This window comes from Pollachius pollachius (genome assembly GCF_949987615.1).
Source record: "Pollachius pollachius genome assembly, chromosome: 6".
NCBI classification, from domain to species: domain Eukaryota; kingdom Metazoa; phylum Chordata; class Actinopteri; order Gadiformes; family Gadidae; genus Pollachius; species Pollachius pollachius.
In genome coordinates, this window is record NC_136939.1 from 5,773,651 (window position 1) to 5,791,453 (window position 17,803).

Genomic DNA, 17,803 nt, shown 5'->3' on the forward strand with positions numbered 1-17,803 from the left:
ACAGCACAACCATGTAAGAATTCCTCAGCAAAGAATACATTTATATACAATAGGTTTAACCCTGATATGTATTACCTTCACAGGGCAATAACAACAAGCAGGCGGGTGCGAAATTAGAAAATAATCCAAACGTCCAATCCTCATGCAATAGTTTTTCAACTAAACGCAGGTTTATCGGAGAAAAGAAAAACCTCCACATCCAAACAGTTAAAATAAAAAAATGCCAAGTTTCAAATGGAGTGAAATTTATTCCAAGTTAAACAGATGAACAGCTCACAGATGCAGAGTTTAGACTTGAATCCCCTTCTATACAGGCTCACCTGTTCAATGCTGCTTCATCGATTTCAATCAGGGAAAGATTTATACCCTGTTCTGGATCATTACAATGAACTTCTTTTGTTTGTTTAAAGAACCGTGGGACCGTTCTAGCACACTCGAAAAATCTTGAATCAGACATACGGTATTGTCATGCATACATCTGGCCTCATGAGTTGATAGCTTTGTTTTTCAAACCTGAGAATTGTTCTGCCACAGATGGCTGGACCATACTTGACAATTTAGTATTCAGAGGATTTTAATGTTCCCAAGCCTTCACCATCCCGAGCGCCTCCGTTATTCTACGTAACCAGAACAGTATTGTTTCATCCCAATCTTTAGACTTCACATTGCTGAACTCTCCCCGTGCATTAGCTAGGATATAGACTGTCTCTACATAAACACATGAACACACATACACATTTACATAGTGTACACAATGTACACCTACAGGTAAACAAATTATAAATCTCCGAAAATAACAACACAACTTCTAGGCCAGAATCACTTTTTAACAAGCTTATTTCTTCTTTTTTTGTTTTGTAGGCATAAAGAATCCAGTTCACTCAATCTAGGAATAAAATAGTGTAATGAAGGGAACAGTGGTACAACATTCAAAAGACACGGCTGAATCTGAAAAAAAAACGTGAGATCCGGGGACGTTTAAGAGAAAGCAAAGGCACGAAGACAGGCCATTGTTCAACGTGGGCGTTCGCGAGAGGGTAAAGCATGAACCTCTATATGATTTCTAAAACCTGGAAGACGTCTTCACAATCCAAACCATCCTTAGCTGCAGTGGCTATGAATAGAATCGTGGATATTTAAGTGTAAGCTGCCTACAGTCACATGCACCTTGTCTTAACGGATACAATTATGTAAATTCATTGCCCCCCCTATAGCAGGACTCCTCATGAACAGAGAGAATGACTTGTATCTACTGATTAAATAATTCATGGGTGTTCTGGAGCAAACCTTATTCTGGAATCAAACAAGTCCCAAGCAGGGGGCGATGGGGGGTTAATATTTCAGGAGGTGGGGGTGTGGTGGGTGGGGGCTTCAGGGACAGTGAGACAGTAAAGAGAGCTTTGCCTTTTCTCTATTGTAGCAAAAGTGTATACATTTTAAATATATAATATATATATATATATATATATAGATAGACTTATTTATAAAGTGCTTAATAGGAATAGAGAGTTATAGAATGTACTCATATGTTGTCACTTTGCTTTGTTGGTCTTCTCCGGAGTCTTCGGTCTGCTGTGTGCGCGGTTATTTACATCATGTTTACAAGTCCTGGGGTGTTTGATACTCCGTCGTGGGTTGGGTGCCGGGTGGAAGGGGTGAGTGCTGGGTGGAAGGGTGCTCTGTGGGTCGGTCCAAGCTGGAGGGGTGGAAGGGTGCTAGGTGGCTGGGTGCAGGACGGAACAGTGCTGGGGGAATGGTGTTGGGAATGGTGTTGGGAATGGTGTTGGGTCGAAGGGTGCTGGGTCAGTGCTGGGTGGGTGGAAGGGTGCTGGGTGGGTTGGTGCTGGTTCTAATGGTGCTGGGTGGGTTGGTGCTGGTTCTAATGGTGCTGGGTGGGTTGGTGTTGGTTCTAATGGTGCTGGGTGGGTTGGTGCTGGTTCTAATGGTGCTGGGTGGGTTGGTGATGGTTCTAATGGTGCTGGGTGGGTTGGTGCTGGTTCTAATGGTGCTGGGTGGGTTGGTGCTGGTTCTAATGGTGCTGGGTGGGTTCGTGCTGGTTCTAATGGTGCTGGGTGGGTTGGTGATGGTTCTAATGGTGCTGGGTGGGTTGGTGCTGGTTCTAATGGTGCTGGGTGCGTTGGTGCTGGTTCTAATGGTGCTGGGGTTCTGGTACTGGGAGTTGAGCTTTGGAGAGATTGGTGGCAGGAGAATGATTCGGGGTGAATTGATATTGGGTGCTGGGTTGATGGGTGCTGGGTTACTGGGTGTAGTGATAGTGGAGTAATGGGTGCTGGGTTACTGGATGTGGTGATAGTGGAGTAATGGGTGCTGGGTAGAGGGTGTCGTGACAGTGGGTTGATGGGTGCTGGGTTAATGGGTGTAGTGACAGTGGGTTATTGGGTGCTGGTTTAATTGGTGGGTAGTGGGGTGCTTTGTAGTGGGTGCTGGGTAGTGGGTGTCGTGACAGTGGCTTGATGGGTGCTGGGTTGCTGGGTAGTGGGTGTCGTGACAGTGGTTTGACGGGTGCTGGGTAGCATCGGGCTGTCGCGGTTCGGGCTGTAATCAGGACATGGAGCAGGTGACCCCAGCGTCCTCGGAGTGGTCACAGTTGTGCACGTCCCAGGCTATGTGGGAGCACTCCCGGAGCGTGGCCTCGTCGCCGCGGCACTTGAGGTTGTCCAGGAGGATGGTGCCTGCGCCGGGCCCGAAGAAGGCCTCGGGACGGGCCACCATGGCCTCGCCGCAGCCCAGCTGGTTGCACACCACCTGGGCGTCGGGGATGTCCCAGGCGTCGTCGCACACCGTGCCCCACTCGCCGCCGGAGAACATCTCCACGCGGCCCTCACACCGGTGCAGCCCCGCTGCCAGCCGGACGGCGCCTGCAGGAAGCGGCCAGAACACAGAGAGCCCGTCACACATCGACCATGGTCCGTGGAGAAACCTTCCGAGCGGCACACACCGTTTTGGGATTGAGGCAACCTCGAACACGATGCACAACGTAGATATATATACTGACTAGATGACGCGCTTGGCTGCTACGCATGCGTCAACCATGCCGTCGACAATGCCGCAATCTTGCCTCGGGGTAACCACCCACCTGAATGAAAGAACGTCCGATGGGGCAGGGGTCCTTTCCCAGACAAAATCACTCTAAATGTTTAAAAATAAGGCGATTTAGAGTGATTTTGACTAGGAAAGGGGCTCTGCCCCATCGGTTGTTCATTGATTCAGGGGGAGGTTACCCTGCGGCAAGATGGCGGTGGCTTCAATGCATACGTTCCACTGAAAAGCGCAGCTCAGGCGATATCTAGTCAGTATATATATCTATGGATGCGCAAGGCCTAACCACTACCAGCTCCTTAATGACATGATCTACAGTTCACCGGGAAATTCCCTCACTGTGGATTAAAGTGTCTACTTAAACACTACACAGTAGTATAGTAAGATATCTGAGTATGATATCTGTCATGAACTACCTTCATTGGGGGTTTGGCCGTTAGAGACACTCCTGTTCGCCACAAATTCCCGTCCGGTTGCAGAAAGGCTTGGAGCTGGAGGAAGCAGGAGGAGGCAGATCATTATCTGTGAAGCGCAGGAACCTACTATTCCCAAAAGCATTAGGAAAGTGCTCCACCCAATCATTAGTAGTAATCAATAATATGCGAGGCGATCATGAAAGAAGGCACGGGTTGAAAACAACGTTGAGCAAGGTTTTTGTGGCTTGGAATCACAGTGCTGAACCGCAATGCATTTCAGACTGACTTGAGTGCAGCCGGCCGTCTTCATAACCAATCTCAACACTGCTTGTTTGCCTTGCTGTGGGCGTTGCTCGTGTTATCTGAATAATATATATTTGCAAGCTATGAATTTAACATACAATAGTAAGCCATTATGTCTCATGATATAATTAGGGGGTTGTCAGCGATTCTGATCCGACACATGGGGGCCTTACAGTATTACACTGCACAAACAGCTGATGCTACTGCAGTTCTACAGTACCACTCACAGAGATGTAAGCATATCACATGCATACACCTCATGCACGAATATGTACAGACTTGTACACACTTGTACACAAAGTGTATCAACCATGCACGCTTTATGTAGACATCACTCATGTACAGGTACACTTAATGTACACATCATACATGTACACATCATACATGTGCAGGTACACTTAATGTACACATCATACATGTACACTTAATGTACACATCATACATGTACAGGTACACTTAATGTACACATCATACATGTACACTTAATGTACACATCATACATGTACAGGTACACTTAATGTACACATCATACATGTACACATCATACATGTACACTTAATGTACACATCATACATGTACAGGTACACTTAATGTACACATCATACATGTACACTTAATGTATACATAGTACATATACAGGTACACTTCATGTACACATCATACATGTACACTTAATGCACACATCATACATGTACACATAATGTATACATAGTACATATACAGGTACACTTCATGTACACATCATACATGTACACTTAATGTACACATCATACAGTACATGTACAGGTACATCTCATATACACATCATACAGTACATGTACAGGTACACCTCATGTACACATACATGTACACCTCATGCACATTTCACACTACAGCGAGTGTCCCCTGATCCTTACGGGCGCAGATGACCCCGGCGTCCTCGTGGTGTCCACAGTTATGCTGACCCCAGCCCAGGTGGAAGCAGCTGCCCAGGTCCAGCTCGGTGCCCAGGCAGTCCACGTTGTCCATGAGGATGGGGCCCTCGCCGTAGCCGTAGAAGGCCAGGCCCTTGGCGGCGATGGGTTTCCCACAGCCCAGCTGCCGGCACACCACCCGGGCGTTGGTCATGTCCCAGTCGTCGTCACACACTGTGCCCCAGATGGTGGCGTAGAACACCTCCACCCGCCCAGCGCAACTGCTGTTGCCGTTGACCACCCTGATTCTTCGCAGAACTACAACGGGGGTGGGGGAGGGTGAGAGAGTATATGATGAACTAATTGTATGGTATGTAACACTGGTATTGCTGTCTCTGGATGAAGGGTTATCACCTCTCTGTGCTTGAGTAGTCGTCGTAGTAGATTCTGTAGTTTGAGTCACTGGCAGTGTTCCGTTTGCTACTGAAAGGTGATGGGCATACATTGGAATCATAATGCAAATGAGGTGAGGTCCTGTAATTTTGTGTTTTCACCACCATTTACGTGTGGCGCTGCAGCACGCCAGAGGAACTCTGTGTTAAATAGTACCCTCTGTTGGTCATTTGGCAGAAGTGCAGGATTCATAATTAAATTAATTTTAACCTCGCTGAACGCTTCATATGCAATTGGCTCATGGCCCTCAAACCTGTCGTGTGCGTCAACCAGTTGCAGTTCAGATTGTAGAGAGTTGGGGGAAATAGGCTACGGTGATATACAGTATATAACTACCTCTTCGAGAGGCTGTAGAAGATTGTATTGCATCATAAAAAAATATGAAAATGGAGATTGGATAAAATGTGCTTTTTAAGGGGTTTTGAGTGAAGAGAACAGATTGAACCAAAGGTAAGAATGATATTTATACTATGAATAATAGTGAGGACTTTAATCCCTTTTTAAGGTGGTTTACACAATAGCAGTAAATTCGTAGTAAAATATGAGTAACTGTGTCCTGCCACCTGTTTATATTCATAGTCACCCAACCTTGCATCGTATCATATCTGAATCATTCTTAGTTATTGAACGTGGTACCTGGCGTGAGATTGGTGAAGGGGAAGAACCCCCTCCCCCCTTCCAACGGCCACACGTTCATCGACTCTGTGTTTGCAGGCGGTGGCGGAGTGGTCAAACCCGAGCCTTTAAAAAAAAGGGTCACATTCACTAATTACACCAGTGCTATTGCATGCAAGCATGTTTTTGAAGGGGTTATTATCATCAAACTTAATTTATTTAAAGGTGACACATCATACCACAAGTTGTGAGTGGGATTAGTCGTCACGAGCCGTTTTGAACATCGGCCTCTTCTGACATCACAAGTGGCCGTGTCCACCTAGATTCGTGCTGGATAGATCGGTCTACCAGCCTACCCAGCGGACTGTAGCAAACGTCGTCACCTATCTGTCACGCATCTAGGTGGACACGCCCACTTGGGATGCCAGAAGAGGCAGATTTTCAAAGAGCTTGTAACGGCGGATCACACTCACACCTGGTGGTATAATATGTCACCTTTAACCTCTTAAGCTCCAGCCTACTTTTAATTGTCTAATTTCTCTAATTAATATATGGTGTTTGAGTTGTGTTTGGTGTGTGTAAAAATGACTTATATGTGCTTGCAGCGGAGTTTTTCATGTTTAATTTGATATGAATATTTCTACATAATAAGGGCAGTGTCGTACGCCTTTTGCTGCGAGAGTGATCACGGTCTTCCCAAATCCGGGGAGCCCCGAGTGTAAGAGGTTAATTCATTTGATTGAATGTACAAAACTTCTGCAAAATGTATCCGGGGAGGTTTGTTTACTGGCGCAGATGACGCTGGCATCCTCGTGGTGACCGCAGTTGTTGGTGCCCCAGCCCAGGCTGTAGCAGCGGGAAAGCATCAGCTCGTTGCCGGTGCAGTTGACGTTGTCCAGGAGGATCTCTCCCCGGCCGTAGCCGAAGTAGGAGTTCCGGAGCGCCGACACGGCCCGGCCGCACTGGATCTGCCGGCACACCACCTCGGCGTTCTTCAGGCCCCAGTCGTCGTCGCACACCGTGCCCCAGCTGCCCCGGTAGTACACCTCCACCCGGCCCTGGCAGCGGTCCTGCCCCCCCACCAGCTGGATGGCGCCGTCGCCTGCCGGAAGGGGGGGGGGGGGGTCGGTGAGGGATTAGTCTGGAATATTTTAGGATTCATAACGGAACGCTGCAGGGTTCATGTGGAATATCGGGATTCATTTGGGGTATTAGGATTCATATTTGATATTTGGGATCTTCATGTGGAAAAGTAGGATTTATATGATATGCCTGGATTCATATGGAGTACTACAGCAATCATATGGAATAATGGAATGTATATAGAGTACTGGGTTTATATGAAATAATAGGATTCACATGGAATATTAGAATTCCTTTGGGATATAAGGATTCATATTGAATATAAGGATACTGGGACTCGTTTTGACTATCAGGATCCATATGGAACTTTATTCTGGGATTCCTATTGAATATAATATGGGATATTCAGGTTTCATATGTAGTATTGGTACAGCCTGACATCACCTGACATCAGGTGATGTCAGGCCTCGCACAAATGTGTGTGTACGTGTTGTTCTGTAAGCTTCAATGCATGCGGGGCGTGGAAGAGAGAGAGTGACAACGACGCGGTCCATTCCACCTCTGTGTTTACTATAACTCTCTATAGGTCCACACCTTTGTAGCAGATACACGTGCCACAGAATAGAGGACGGGACGGTTTAGTGTTGCCATGGAAAAAAAAAAAGCAGATGTGGTAAAAATTCTGGCTGGTAACAACATCCCGACATGAAAGAAGTCCCTCGGCCGACAATAGCTTCTTCTCAAGTGTCCTTGGTTTACAAAGGCCTTCCCAGTGGTTTCTAGAACAGGGTCTGTGGGGAACCGGGCTACTACGTCACCATTCCGATTCGAAAAACAAGGTCCTGTGCCGGTGTCTTATGACCCCCGTGGGAGGGCAGAGGACGGTGAACACTGAAGCAATGGCTTCAACAAAAGATGACCTGACACACAAAAGAGGGCCAGGAATGTAGGCAGGCCTCTAAGGTGTGCTGGGTTGTTCTCTACTACAGGTGTTGGGAAGGAACTAAAATTATTAGAAATCAGGTTCAGCAAGGAAGACTCTGGTTCTGAATCGGATTCCTGGATTTGTGGGCTTTATCGTGATGGCAAAGTTATGACGCAGAGTACATTTACATTTAGGGCATTGAGCAGACGCTTTTATCCAAAGTACATTTATCAGAAGAATGAGAAACAATATATCGCTGTTACAGTAAGGATACAGTAAGGATGCTCATAGAAACAAGTGCCAAGCCCTAACAATCGCTAAGTTAACCTATTCCCCATATACAACAAATCTAAGAGGCTACACAACTAAGTACTTAAAAACTGACAAGGAGGATGTAATTAAGACGAAAGGAAAGAGAAAACTTACGTAAAGCCAAAACACCAGTGGCCGGCGTGGTGTGCCTCTGTGGCCCTCTGCCTTGAAGCATCACCTGGTTGCCTAACAGAACACACAAAGAAACACATCGTCTCAGCCCCTTTCACGGTCACACCATCCAGGCCCACCAGCCGTCGGCTTCCCCTCGGCCCCGACGGCGCCGCCTCACCTCTGCAGAAGATGGCCACGTCCTCGTAGTGGTAGCAGTTGTGCACGGCCCAGCCCAGACTCCCGCACTGGCTCAGGTCCGTCTCGCCGCCGGTGCAGTCCACGTTGTCCAGCCAGATGGCCCCGGATCCCTGGCCGAACTGGGAGCTGGTGCCCACCGCCATGGCCAGCCCGCAGTCCAGCTGGCGGCACACCACGTTGGCGTCCACCATGTCCCAGTCGTCGTCGCACACGGTGCCCCAGGCGCCGTCGCCGGAGCGTACCTCCACGCGGCCCTCGCACCGGCCCTGGCCGTTCACCAGTTGCACTTTTGGGGGTTAGGGGGGGGGGGGGGAGAGCGTAGGGGACGAGTGTGATGGCGGTGTGGTGGACTACCTCCGCCAGAGGCCCGGTAAGGGTGGGTTGTGTTTGCGTGACGGGAAAGATCGTTCAAAGGAAAGTTGGATCAAATGCGGGGGGGTTTATTTTGGGCCTGCGTGTGAGTTATGAAAGGGAGAAATTAAGAAAAGGATATGAGACTTTTAAAGGTCTTTTGTGTAACGTTATATATGTGCTATTCTGTTGGGAATAATGACATGAAAGTCTATATCAAACTGTCAGGTCCTGACGGGAATAATGGTATAATAATAGCATCAGACTAATAGTAATGGGTGTAATCCCTTTTAAGGTGGGTTACACAATAAGAGTAAATACGTACATATGACTCCACCGGACCTGATGTAGGGGGATCGAGTGGCAGGGATAATGAACGATCACGAAAGGGGAGAAGGGCAGAAGGGGTCTTGATTTAACGTGGCCTCTAGTGTGACCTGCCACCTGTTTATATTTATATTCACCCTATCTCATCTCCACCCTGATTGTGCTGTCTGTAATAGTGTGTGGTGTCATGACGTGGGTATAGGTGGCTATAGGTGGGGAGCAGAGCTGGCAGCAGACCTACCTTCATACCGCGGGATTGTGGGGGTCTGCGTGTGATGGGCTGACGGTTGGGAGGGAGGGAGGGCTGAGGAGGCGGAGAATGGAGAGAGAGAGAGAGAGAGAGGGATAGTTTGGTCAAAATGATTTGTTGAAAGGAGGTTCTTGGCCTCCCATCGTTTTCTGTACTCTATATCTACTATATCTATTTTCCTGTAATTCTAGAACCTGAACCTCAACAGGAAGCCTATTTAGCCCATGTGCGAGGGATGCACAATAGAAATGTGTTCTGTTGAATATGCGGCGCTGGGTTTATTTACTGTATATAAACAATTGCTGCTTATGGACATGAAATGGTATTGGAAAATAGATCCAACCATAAACGTATCCATGTATAGAATTAGAGGGGAACAACAATAAACTGTAATGTTTAAAGCATATTTTATATCCCATGTCAATCATTTACTTTGATTTCACTTGGAATTGAAATGTCTCAAGTGTATGAATATTTTTTTTATGAATTTCTTCCATTGAAATAATAGATAAATATTAATTATTGAAATATTGAGGGGGTTAGGTGTGTGACATTCTTGACCGATGGACAAAAACAAATGTGCAGCACATGTCCTACATGTCCCTAATGGGTAAAGATATGCATTGCATAGGGTATGCCTGCTACACACACACAGCTGTATTGTGTTTCCACATGTCACAAAGGCTGCAGTCTTTTGAACATCACACTCACGATCTGGGACACTTCACAGGCTTCCACCATTGTAAATGTTGGTAATGTAACCGGATGTATAATGTGCAGAAGAAGTGCATGTTTGTTTTTTCCCCGGAATAACTGCATTGAGTCTTTTGTTGTTCATATAGGGCAGAGAGAGACTTAACACCTATATAAGGTAACAGCAGTTTGAATACCTCAGTTCAAACAGGGTAGAGCTTTGATCGGGCCCAGAAAATCAAGCCCGACCCGACCTGAGCCCGTGCACGTTCTGTCCGAGCCCTGCCCGGCCCGACACATTAACTGTAATTTTGAGCCCGGGCCCGATTTCAACCCAACATTTTTTTTAATACACGGGATGCGTGCGAGTGGCGGAGACACGTGAGCTGCAACATGTGTGGCGTTTTTTAAATTTTCTTTTACTTTGTGTAACTTGTTCACATTTGTTACTTAGGCCTACTTTGCTCTACTCTATATATAGGCAATGTAAAAAAACAACAACACAAACCCTCGATCAAAGGCCCGGCTTAACCCGGCCCGAGGATAGTGGTGGGAAATATCGGTCGGGAGGGCTGGGGTAGAGAATCTAAACTCTACAACAGGGTCAAATACGTTGAACATGAACTTGAATGATACATACCGGGTACTTCTCGTAGGCTTACTTTAACGTCTCCTGCAAAATGGCAATATTCAAAACATGAGTTGAAACAGAAATGACAAGCAGTCCATCAGTCTGTTGGAATCAGTCAGTGTACAGTATAGCGCTTAATCAGCCATAATGTGTAAACGAGTGACCCTGTTCCAGCTAAATAAACAACAGCTCTATCTCCCTTTAACTCTTGGAACAGAGGGCCAGACAAAAGGCTACCCACACAAAGCAGCCACCTACTGGGAGTTCACTTACGGGTACACCCGCTTTCTTAGCCTGGTGGAGAGGGCTTTGGAGGTGCACCTGTACATGCCCAAATACACACCATCGTCATATCACCTGTCGCGCACCCTCCCCTCTGTCTTATCAGTAGTCTGGGACGGCGCGGATAAAAAAAGGCCCTTGAATGAAGTAAAACCGTATTTCGACCTGTGAAAGATTAAGTGTTTCAATTTCTTTGGAATTCTGATAACATGTGTCTTAATTGAATGAAGAACCCTAATCTGTGATCCAGCAGCCCTACTATGTTCTAGCAGAATTTATGGGGGGAGGCGGCACAGAGCCTGGGCCGGAAACCACAAACTCCAGGGGGTGTTGGCTTGTTGAGTTATGGCTTGTTTCCTGTTTAATTACTGAGATAATCTATTGATAATCTATTGATAATCTATTGGTTTGTCTATAAGACAAACCAATTAGCATAAGTGGATGAGGGCAGTGGCAGTCTACAAGACATTGATTTGAAACCCTAACACTTTTCCTAAGATCGTAGGTGTCTGAACAGGATGTTTTAGCTTCCCTCCCCACCGGGAAAGGTTCACTAGTGCTGGCCGAGTTTGTATTAGCCAATCATGCGCTTGCATTCCCTGCCTCCATCAACATGAATTGTTGAAACAAATATGAAGTGACATTTTTTCTAGCGCCCTGATCACCCAGATCCAATCTTGTCTGCTACCTGACATTAGATTCTAAGTGTAAAGTCTGACGTGTGAGACCACATGTCTCCCAATTCAACGATAACCTCTCAAATGAAGTAGAACTTAATGTCAACGTACAAAAAAGACATAAGATTTCGTACTTTTTGCATTTCAGATTCAGATTCAGATTCAACTTTATTGTCAGTGCGCCGAGTACAAGTACAGTGACAACGAAATGTAGTCGAAGGTCTAAATAGAAGTGCAAAGAGAAATGAAGGTGCACAATTAAGCGCTAACCACCTATCACTCACCACTGAAAGCACCCAATGAGTCCCCAGTCCCTCCCCCTCCCCCGAAGTGGCTCCCCAGCGGCTGCAGATCACTCACCATTGTGATGCAGCAGCACGCTCATGGCCACCAGCAGGACGGACACCAGCAGCGACAGCAGGAGCCACACCACCGGCCGCCAACACCTGCTCATCGAGACCACCTCACGTCGTCCCCTCATGGCTGCCAGGCTGACCTACCGCCTGGACACGCACGCACGCACCCACGGACACACACATTCACACTCGGTTATAACGTACCGTATAACGGGGGAGGCAGTAGCTCAGGAGGTAGATCGAGGTTGGCTGGTAACCGCAAGGTTGCTGGTTCGATCCCCGGCTCCTCCTAAGAGTGTCGAGGTGTCCCTGAGCAAGACACCTAACCCTTACTGCTGATGAGCTGGCTGTCGCCTTGCGTGGCTGACTCCGCCGTCGGTGTGTGACTGTGTGCATGAATGTGGGATTGTTAGGCAATATTGTAAAGCGCTTTGGGTGGCCACTGGTTACAAAAAGGCTCTATATAAATGCAGTCCATTTACCATACTGTTTCTCTGTGTGTTTCTTTCTCTTTATATCTCCATCTAATGATCCTCACCAGTCGTCTGCTTTCAACTTTCTCGCACCTTACTGGATTTTCAAATATTCCTGCAAATTCCATCTGCGTTATCCTGGGTCCCACATGTCGGTCCACCTGACAGGCCCTACTACTAGTCAACATTAAACAAGCCCATCAGCCCCTACTCTAATTATAGTATTGAATTTAAATTAATTATTCTGTCTGATGAACGCTGTCAACCGGGTGTTTGCGGTGGCAGCTGTCGATGTTACAGAGGTCATAGGAAGAGAAATGTAGTGAGGTGTGAGGACCTCTGTGTAGAAGGGCGCACCTTAAACATAGCCTTCAACTAGCCGCGAACCCTCCCCCCACAATAACTGTCTCATCGCTGTCAGCGCCCTGGGAAACATCGTTTTGATTCTCTTCTGTTTTGACATGCTGACACAAAATGGCTGCCGTTCACTATGTCGGTCGCTGTTGGCAGAGGCTCCAGGAACAAGGAGAGAGGCCAGTGTTGTTGTCAGTCTCAGTCTAGGATGGCGAGCCCAGAGGTGACTTTGAGAGTCTCCCACCCCTCACACTGTTGGGTCAGGGAGGGCGGTGGGGGGCAAGGCAGGGCTGGGGGGGGGGGGGGGGGGGGGGTTGTGTTTCATGTGAAGATTAGGCAGCTGCCCCGTGGTTTTGGATGGCCCAGGGGTTTTCCTCTGGCTGGTCGATAAGCGCCTCGATCAAGCGTGTTAGCCTCTTCTCCGATAAGACTGAGAAGAGAGTGACAGAAAAGCCTCTGCTTTCACTGCGCCCGCTCCTAGGCATGTTATCACCGAAAGGCCGATCGTCAGGGGAGTTTGTGTGCGGGGCTCGGAGCAAGGGACTCTGGGATGTTTGTCTTGTTTTGTTCTTTTTTTTGCTCCCACAGCCCCCCCACTGACCTTACCCCGGAATGTGTATGAGAGGATGATGAGGGGAGAATTTGATATTGGCCCCCAGAGATAGTGGGCATTCCGAGCCCAGGGGACACAAAAAGACATTTCTGCTCTGCGTGTTCCCCCCTTCGTCAGGGCCTAAGAGCTGCTTCCTGCAATCTTTCACTAGAAGCCTCCAAAAACGCTTATGCACCTGTTGACATGGACTGGGCGCCTCTCGTCTCCTCGCTAAGCAGGGGGAGACGGCAGGAGAACTGCAGCGGAGAGAGAGGGCCCGCGGTGGAGAGGGCCCGCGGTGGAGAGGGCCCGCGGTGGAGAGGGCCCCGCGGTGGTGGAGCATCGGGGGGGCCGACAGTCCAACCGTGCTCTACGGCCCCACTCCTGAGCCACTTTGGCAGTCAGAGAGCATACAGTACACGGAGTTCAAGGCAGCGCAGAGCCTCTCTCAAGAGTACCAGAGGGGTCATGGGAACACTGGCCCCGAAACTACAGACAAACAATACACAAACAAGCCCTGGAAGACGCTTCCAATACAATCTGACAAGGGGACAGTGCTGGCTGGCTGGTGGTGTGTGTGGCGGAGGGGGGTGGGGGAGGTCCGAGAGAGCTGAGGGGGCTGCAGGCTCCATTATAAAAGTCATTGTGTGTCCAATGGTGGAGATTGGGGATTTAAACACCTGCACCAGGAACCATCGCGGTCTCATTTGTACCCTGTGCTTACAAACCACTCCAAAACTCTGGGACAAACGGTGTGGTTGTGCGTGATGAAAAATAATCTAGTCCCCAATGTTATGTTGTTCAATACTCTATTCATAGTGGGATGTAGCGCAGATCCGCCGGGGCATAATGTTGGCTTTTGTGTGGACCGTTTCCCCTCCCTTCTCCCTTGCCCGGGCAGAAACAGCTGAAAGATCCGGGGTACGGAAATGCTCCTGGTTGGGATAATACTTTGAGTATTATGTGTTTTATCTAAGTCATTTGTGTTCCTTGAAGAAAAGAGAAAAAAAGGAAAAGAAAAGGAGAAAGATTTCTAGCCATTTCAAAAAAGATTAGTTTAGCCTGGCGGCTAATGGGACTGGCGTTTCTTTGTACTGATGTACTTTGTTTTTTTGGCGGTTTGACAAAAACAAAGATTGACATCTATGTACACAAAGATAATATTTAACACAATTTTCAATCAGAAAAACGTTAGAAGATATTGAGTTAAAATGCCAGAAGAATAACATTCAGTTAAAAATATTGTTTACATGGATTTGTTTCTGTGTTTAGGAAATGTACGTATGAAGATTATGAACTATTAGAAAAATAAAAAATATTTAAAAAAATGCCATATATAAAAAGCCTATATAACATATTAATCATAAAGGGTATACATATTTTTAATACATTTATTAAAAAATAACTAATACAACCCTCCATTCAATGAAGTACAGAAAAATCATTATTTTCTTTTAAGAGTGAAATACAAGCATGCCAAACCAACAGGAATTAAAATCTTTATAAATTAAAACATTAAAAAAAAACAACACATACCTGTTACGAAGGTAATTCACCAGCAAGGAAACCAAACAACGGTCGGACTCCCCAAAAAATTAAAACAAAACGGCAACCTGTCCTGGAAACTCAAGCGGCAAAGTTAACTCCAAATGCCACACGCACAACAACTGCAACTTTGTGCAGAACAACAACAAGCACAGAGACTGTAGGGCCTATTCTGGGAGAGCTCCATGTACCAGGTCCTTCATCTCCTTAACCCTACGCGACTATAAGTACCTGGCGCCCGGAACAAAGATCCCGTAAAACAATGAACACCACAGCATTGTATGTTAATATCCAGACGCCCAGAGCCCTGGTCAAAGATTGCAGGGAGAGAAAGAAAAGACAATGAAAGCCAACCCTTCACAGGTACCCCATAGCAGCTTCAGTTTCACAGAGAAGGTGCGGTCCTGCTCATCTCTGTACACAGGATACAGTGTGTGTGTGTGTGTGTGTGTGTGCGTGCGTGCGTGCGTGCGTGCGTGCGTGCGTGCGTGCGTGCGTGTGTGTGTGTGTGTGTGTGCGTGCGTGCATGCACACATGCCATTTACCTCTCCCTCACAGAATCCCTCTAGTGTACAATAAGATTGTGGGAAGAAGATTTTGTGGGAAGAAGATTTCTATAACCACTGCAAGGGAATAGGAAGTAATATTGGGGGAAGGATTTCTCCACAACCATCCTCACTCTCTCCCAGTACATAAGAGTACAAAACATATGCACATGTCAAATTACACTTAGCCACTTACACCCTGTAATGACATTCAGATAATACATTAAGATAATCTGAAATGAATTGATGACTTCAGATGATCGGATGACAATTTCCAGTATAGCATAAGCAACGTGGCAAACTCATCCATTTGGCACATCTGCTTGTTTTAAGTCTTCAATTTTAAAATCTTCAAAAACTAAAGCTCTTAGCTTTTTAGTGAAGATAGTCTGTGGAATACCTGATCCAATATGTGGTTGATCTGATACATCCTATTTGAATAGCTGCTTCCTTGGCTGAATTGAGCACTGGTGCTGAATGCAAATGCATTGGTCGGGGTTTACTTTGATACAATTATTAGGCTACAATTATCGTAGCCTACATCACATGCAAAGCGTAGACTGGTATGGGATGAATAAACAGGGGAAGGTCATCATGGACTAACATATAGGGCTTTCTGCATTTGAATGGCCACTAAAGTCACCAGTTTATCCTAGTTGAAGTAGAGGCATCATGCCCGCTAAATCTAACCATAACGTTTGACGTTTGAGACCAATACGCATGTTTTGCAATTTGTGATGCCTTTACGCCTAATTTTTGGGAACAAAAACGTTTGTACAGTTAAAGGGGTGCTATATAACTAAGCACAGAAGATGTGAAGTAATTCACCCAAAGAAATAGTAATGAGTTTGCTAAAGAAGATCAAATCTTATCAAAGGTATGTCTAATGTGACACAACAGTGACCATTTCCATGACTGAAAGCTGTGCTGTAAAATGCTTTTCATTCCCTCCTTCTGACAGAAACAAAGTTTATTCAAACAGCATTGTTACAACCATGCGAATGTTGACACTCTTGAATTGCATGCTTAGGGTTGGGCAGACTTAAAGCCAGAGCTTTCAAAAAGCTAATCCGTCCCGTGCCACGGTCAAATGTGCTGGAGGCTCAGTGTTAGCTTCATCAAGGTCTGTTTCAGAGATTCCATTCGCAGTACGTCAAAATATAAGGGGTCTGTTTCACTGAGCTAATCCTCACCCACTCTGGAAAATAATAGAACTGTTCACAAAGAGGCCTGAAGATAAGTTTCAATGAATTGTATTGGCCTGTATAAACATCTATACATGTAATGACCTACTAAGCATAAAGCTAAAAAAAAAGCTGCTCTGCATTATTCTTATTTCTATTTTCTTTGGTGTGGTTTCAAAATTGAATTGAATAACAGGATGCAATAATTGTGAAATGTTTCTCCCCTCTAGACGCTGGTTCATTGAGGTGATGGGGGACTCACCGTGGTCAGTGTGTTAGTACGCTAGGATGATAAGGAAGGGTCTGTTGTTAGAGCTCTGTTCTGTGCCCTGCTCCTCTGCAGCAATGCCTCTTGCCAAGTCTGCTGTAATGAATAGAGGAGAGATGGGATTAAGCCGTCCAAGGACTGACTGACTCTGACGCTCTCTCTCTCTCCCCCCCCCTCTCTCTCTCTCTCTCGTTGTCTCCCTCTCTCTCTCTCTCTCTCTCTCTCTCTCTCTCTCTCTCTCTCTCTCTATCTCTCTCTCTCTCTTTCTCTCTCTCTCTCGCTCTCTCTCGTTGTCTCCCTCTATCTCTCTCTCTTTCACATATTCCTACATATCTCTTTCTTGTTCTGCTCTTTTGAATACCCAATATTTTTCCTTTGTACAAGACACTGATATACTAAATATACACTGTATATGCAGAATAATAATTATAAAACCTTTGGCAAAATGCTGAACTTTGAACATGATCCATTTTTCTTTTCTTTTTAAATGGAGCATTGCTTTTACTCTCAGAGAGAATTAGCATTTTCATTGTTCAAAATGACAAAACGGCAATCGAGCCCACCCATGTTATGTCAGAGCTTCCTCAAGGATTCTCTTTCTCAGAGTAACACATGAATTTAAAGAGGACACACATTCTATAGCTCCAATGTGGCATCCTGTTTCCTTTTAACTATCATTTATGTGTTTCATTATCATATGCTCTTCAAAGTTGGTCATGGAATCTATGATATTATGTATATTCATAAGAGTGTTGCAACATGGTTTTAAATTGATTCCTTATGCATTGTGAAAGATCAAGAAGTATTAATACACAATGTTCTTTAAGAGCGGTCTTTGCTACATTATCTGGTAGATTGTATGGTAGATATAAACAGCATGGTTATGGCATTTCTATATTTATA

At 46.1% G+C, this 17,803-nt stretch overlaps 1 protein-coding gene across 1 annotated transcript; it reads right to left on the minus strand.

Annotated features, from left to right (window-relative positions):
- Positions 1-2,562: 2,562 nt before the first annotated feature.
- Positions 2,563-12,037, minus strand: LOC307077585 (scavenger receptor cysteine-rich domain-containing group B protein; the record flags this gene model as incomplete). The annotated part of the gene is made up of 6 exons (XM_079739014.1): positions 2,563-2,879; positions 4,676-4,990; positions 5,762-5,866; positions 6,528-6,842; positions 8,299-8,658; positions 11,944-12,037. 6 exons carry the CDS (start codon positions 12,035-12,037, stop codon positions 2,563-2,565), a joined length of 1,506 nt encoding a protein of 501 aa, XP_079595140.1.
- Between the last annotated feature and the right edge of the window lie 5,766 nt (positions 12,038-17,803).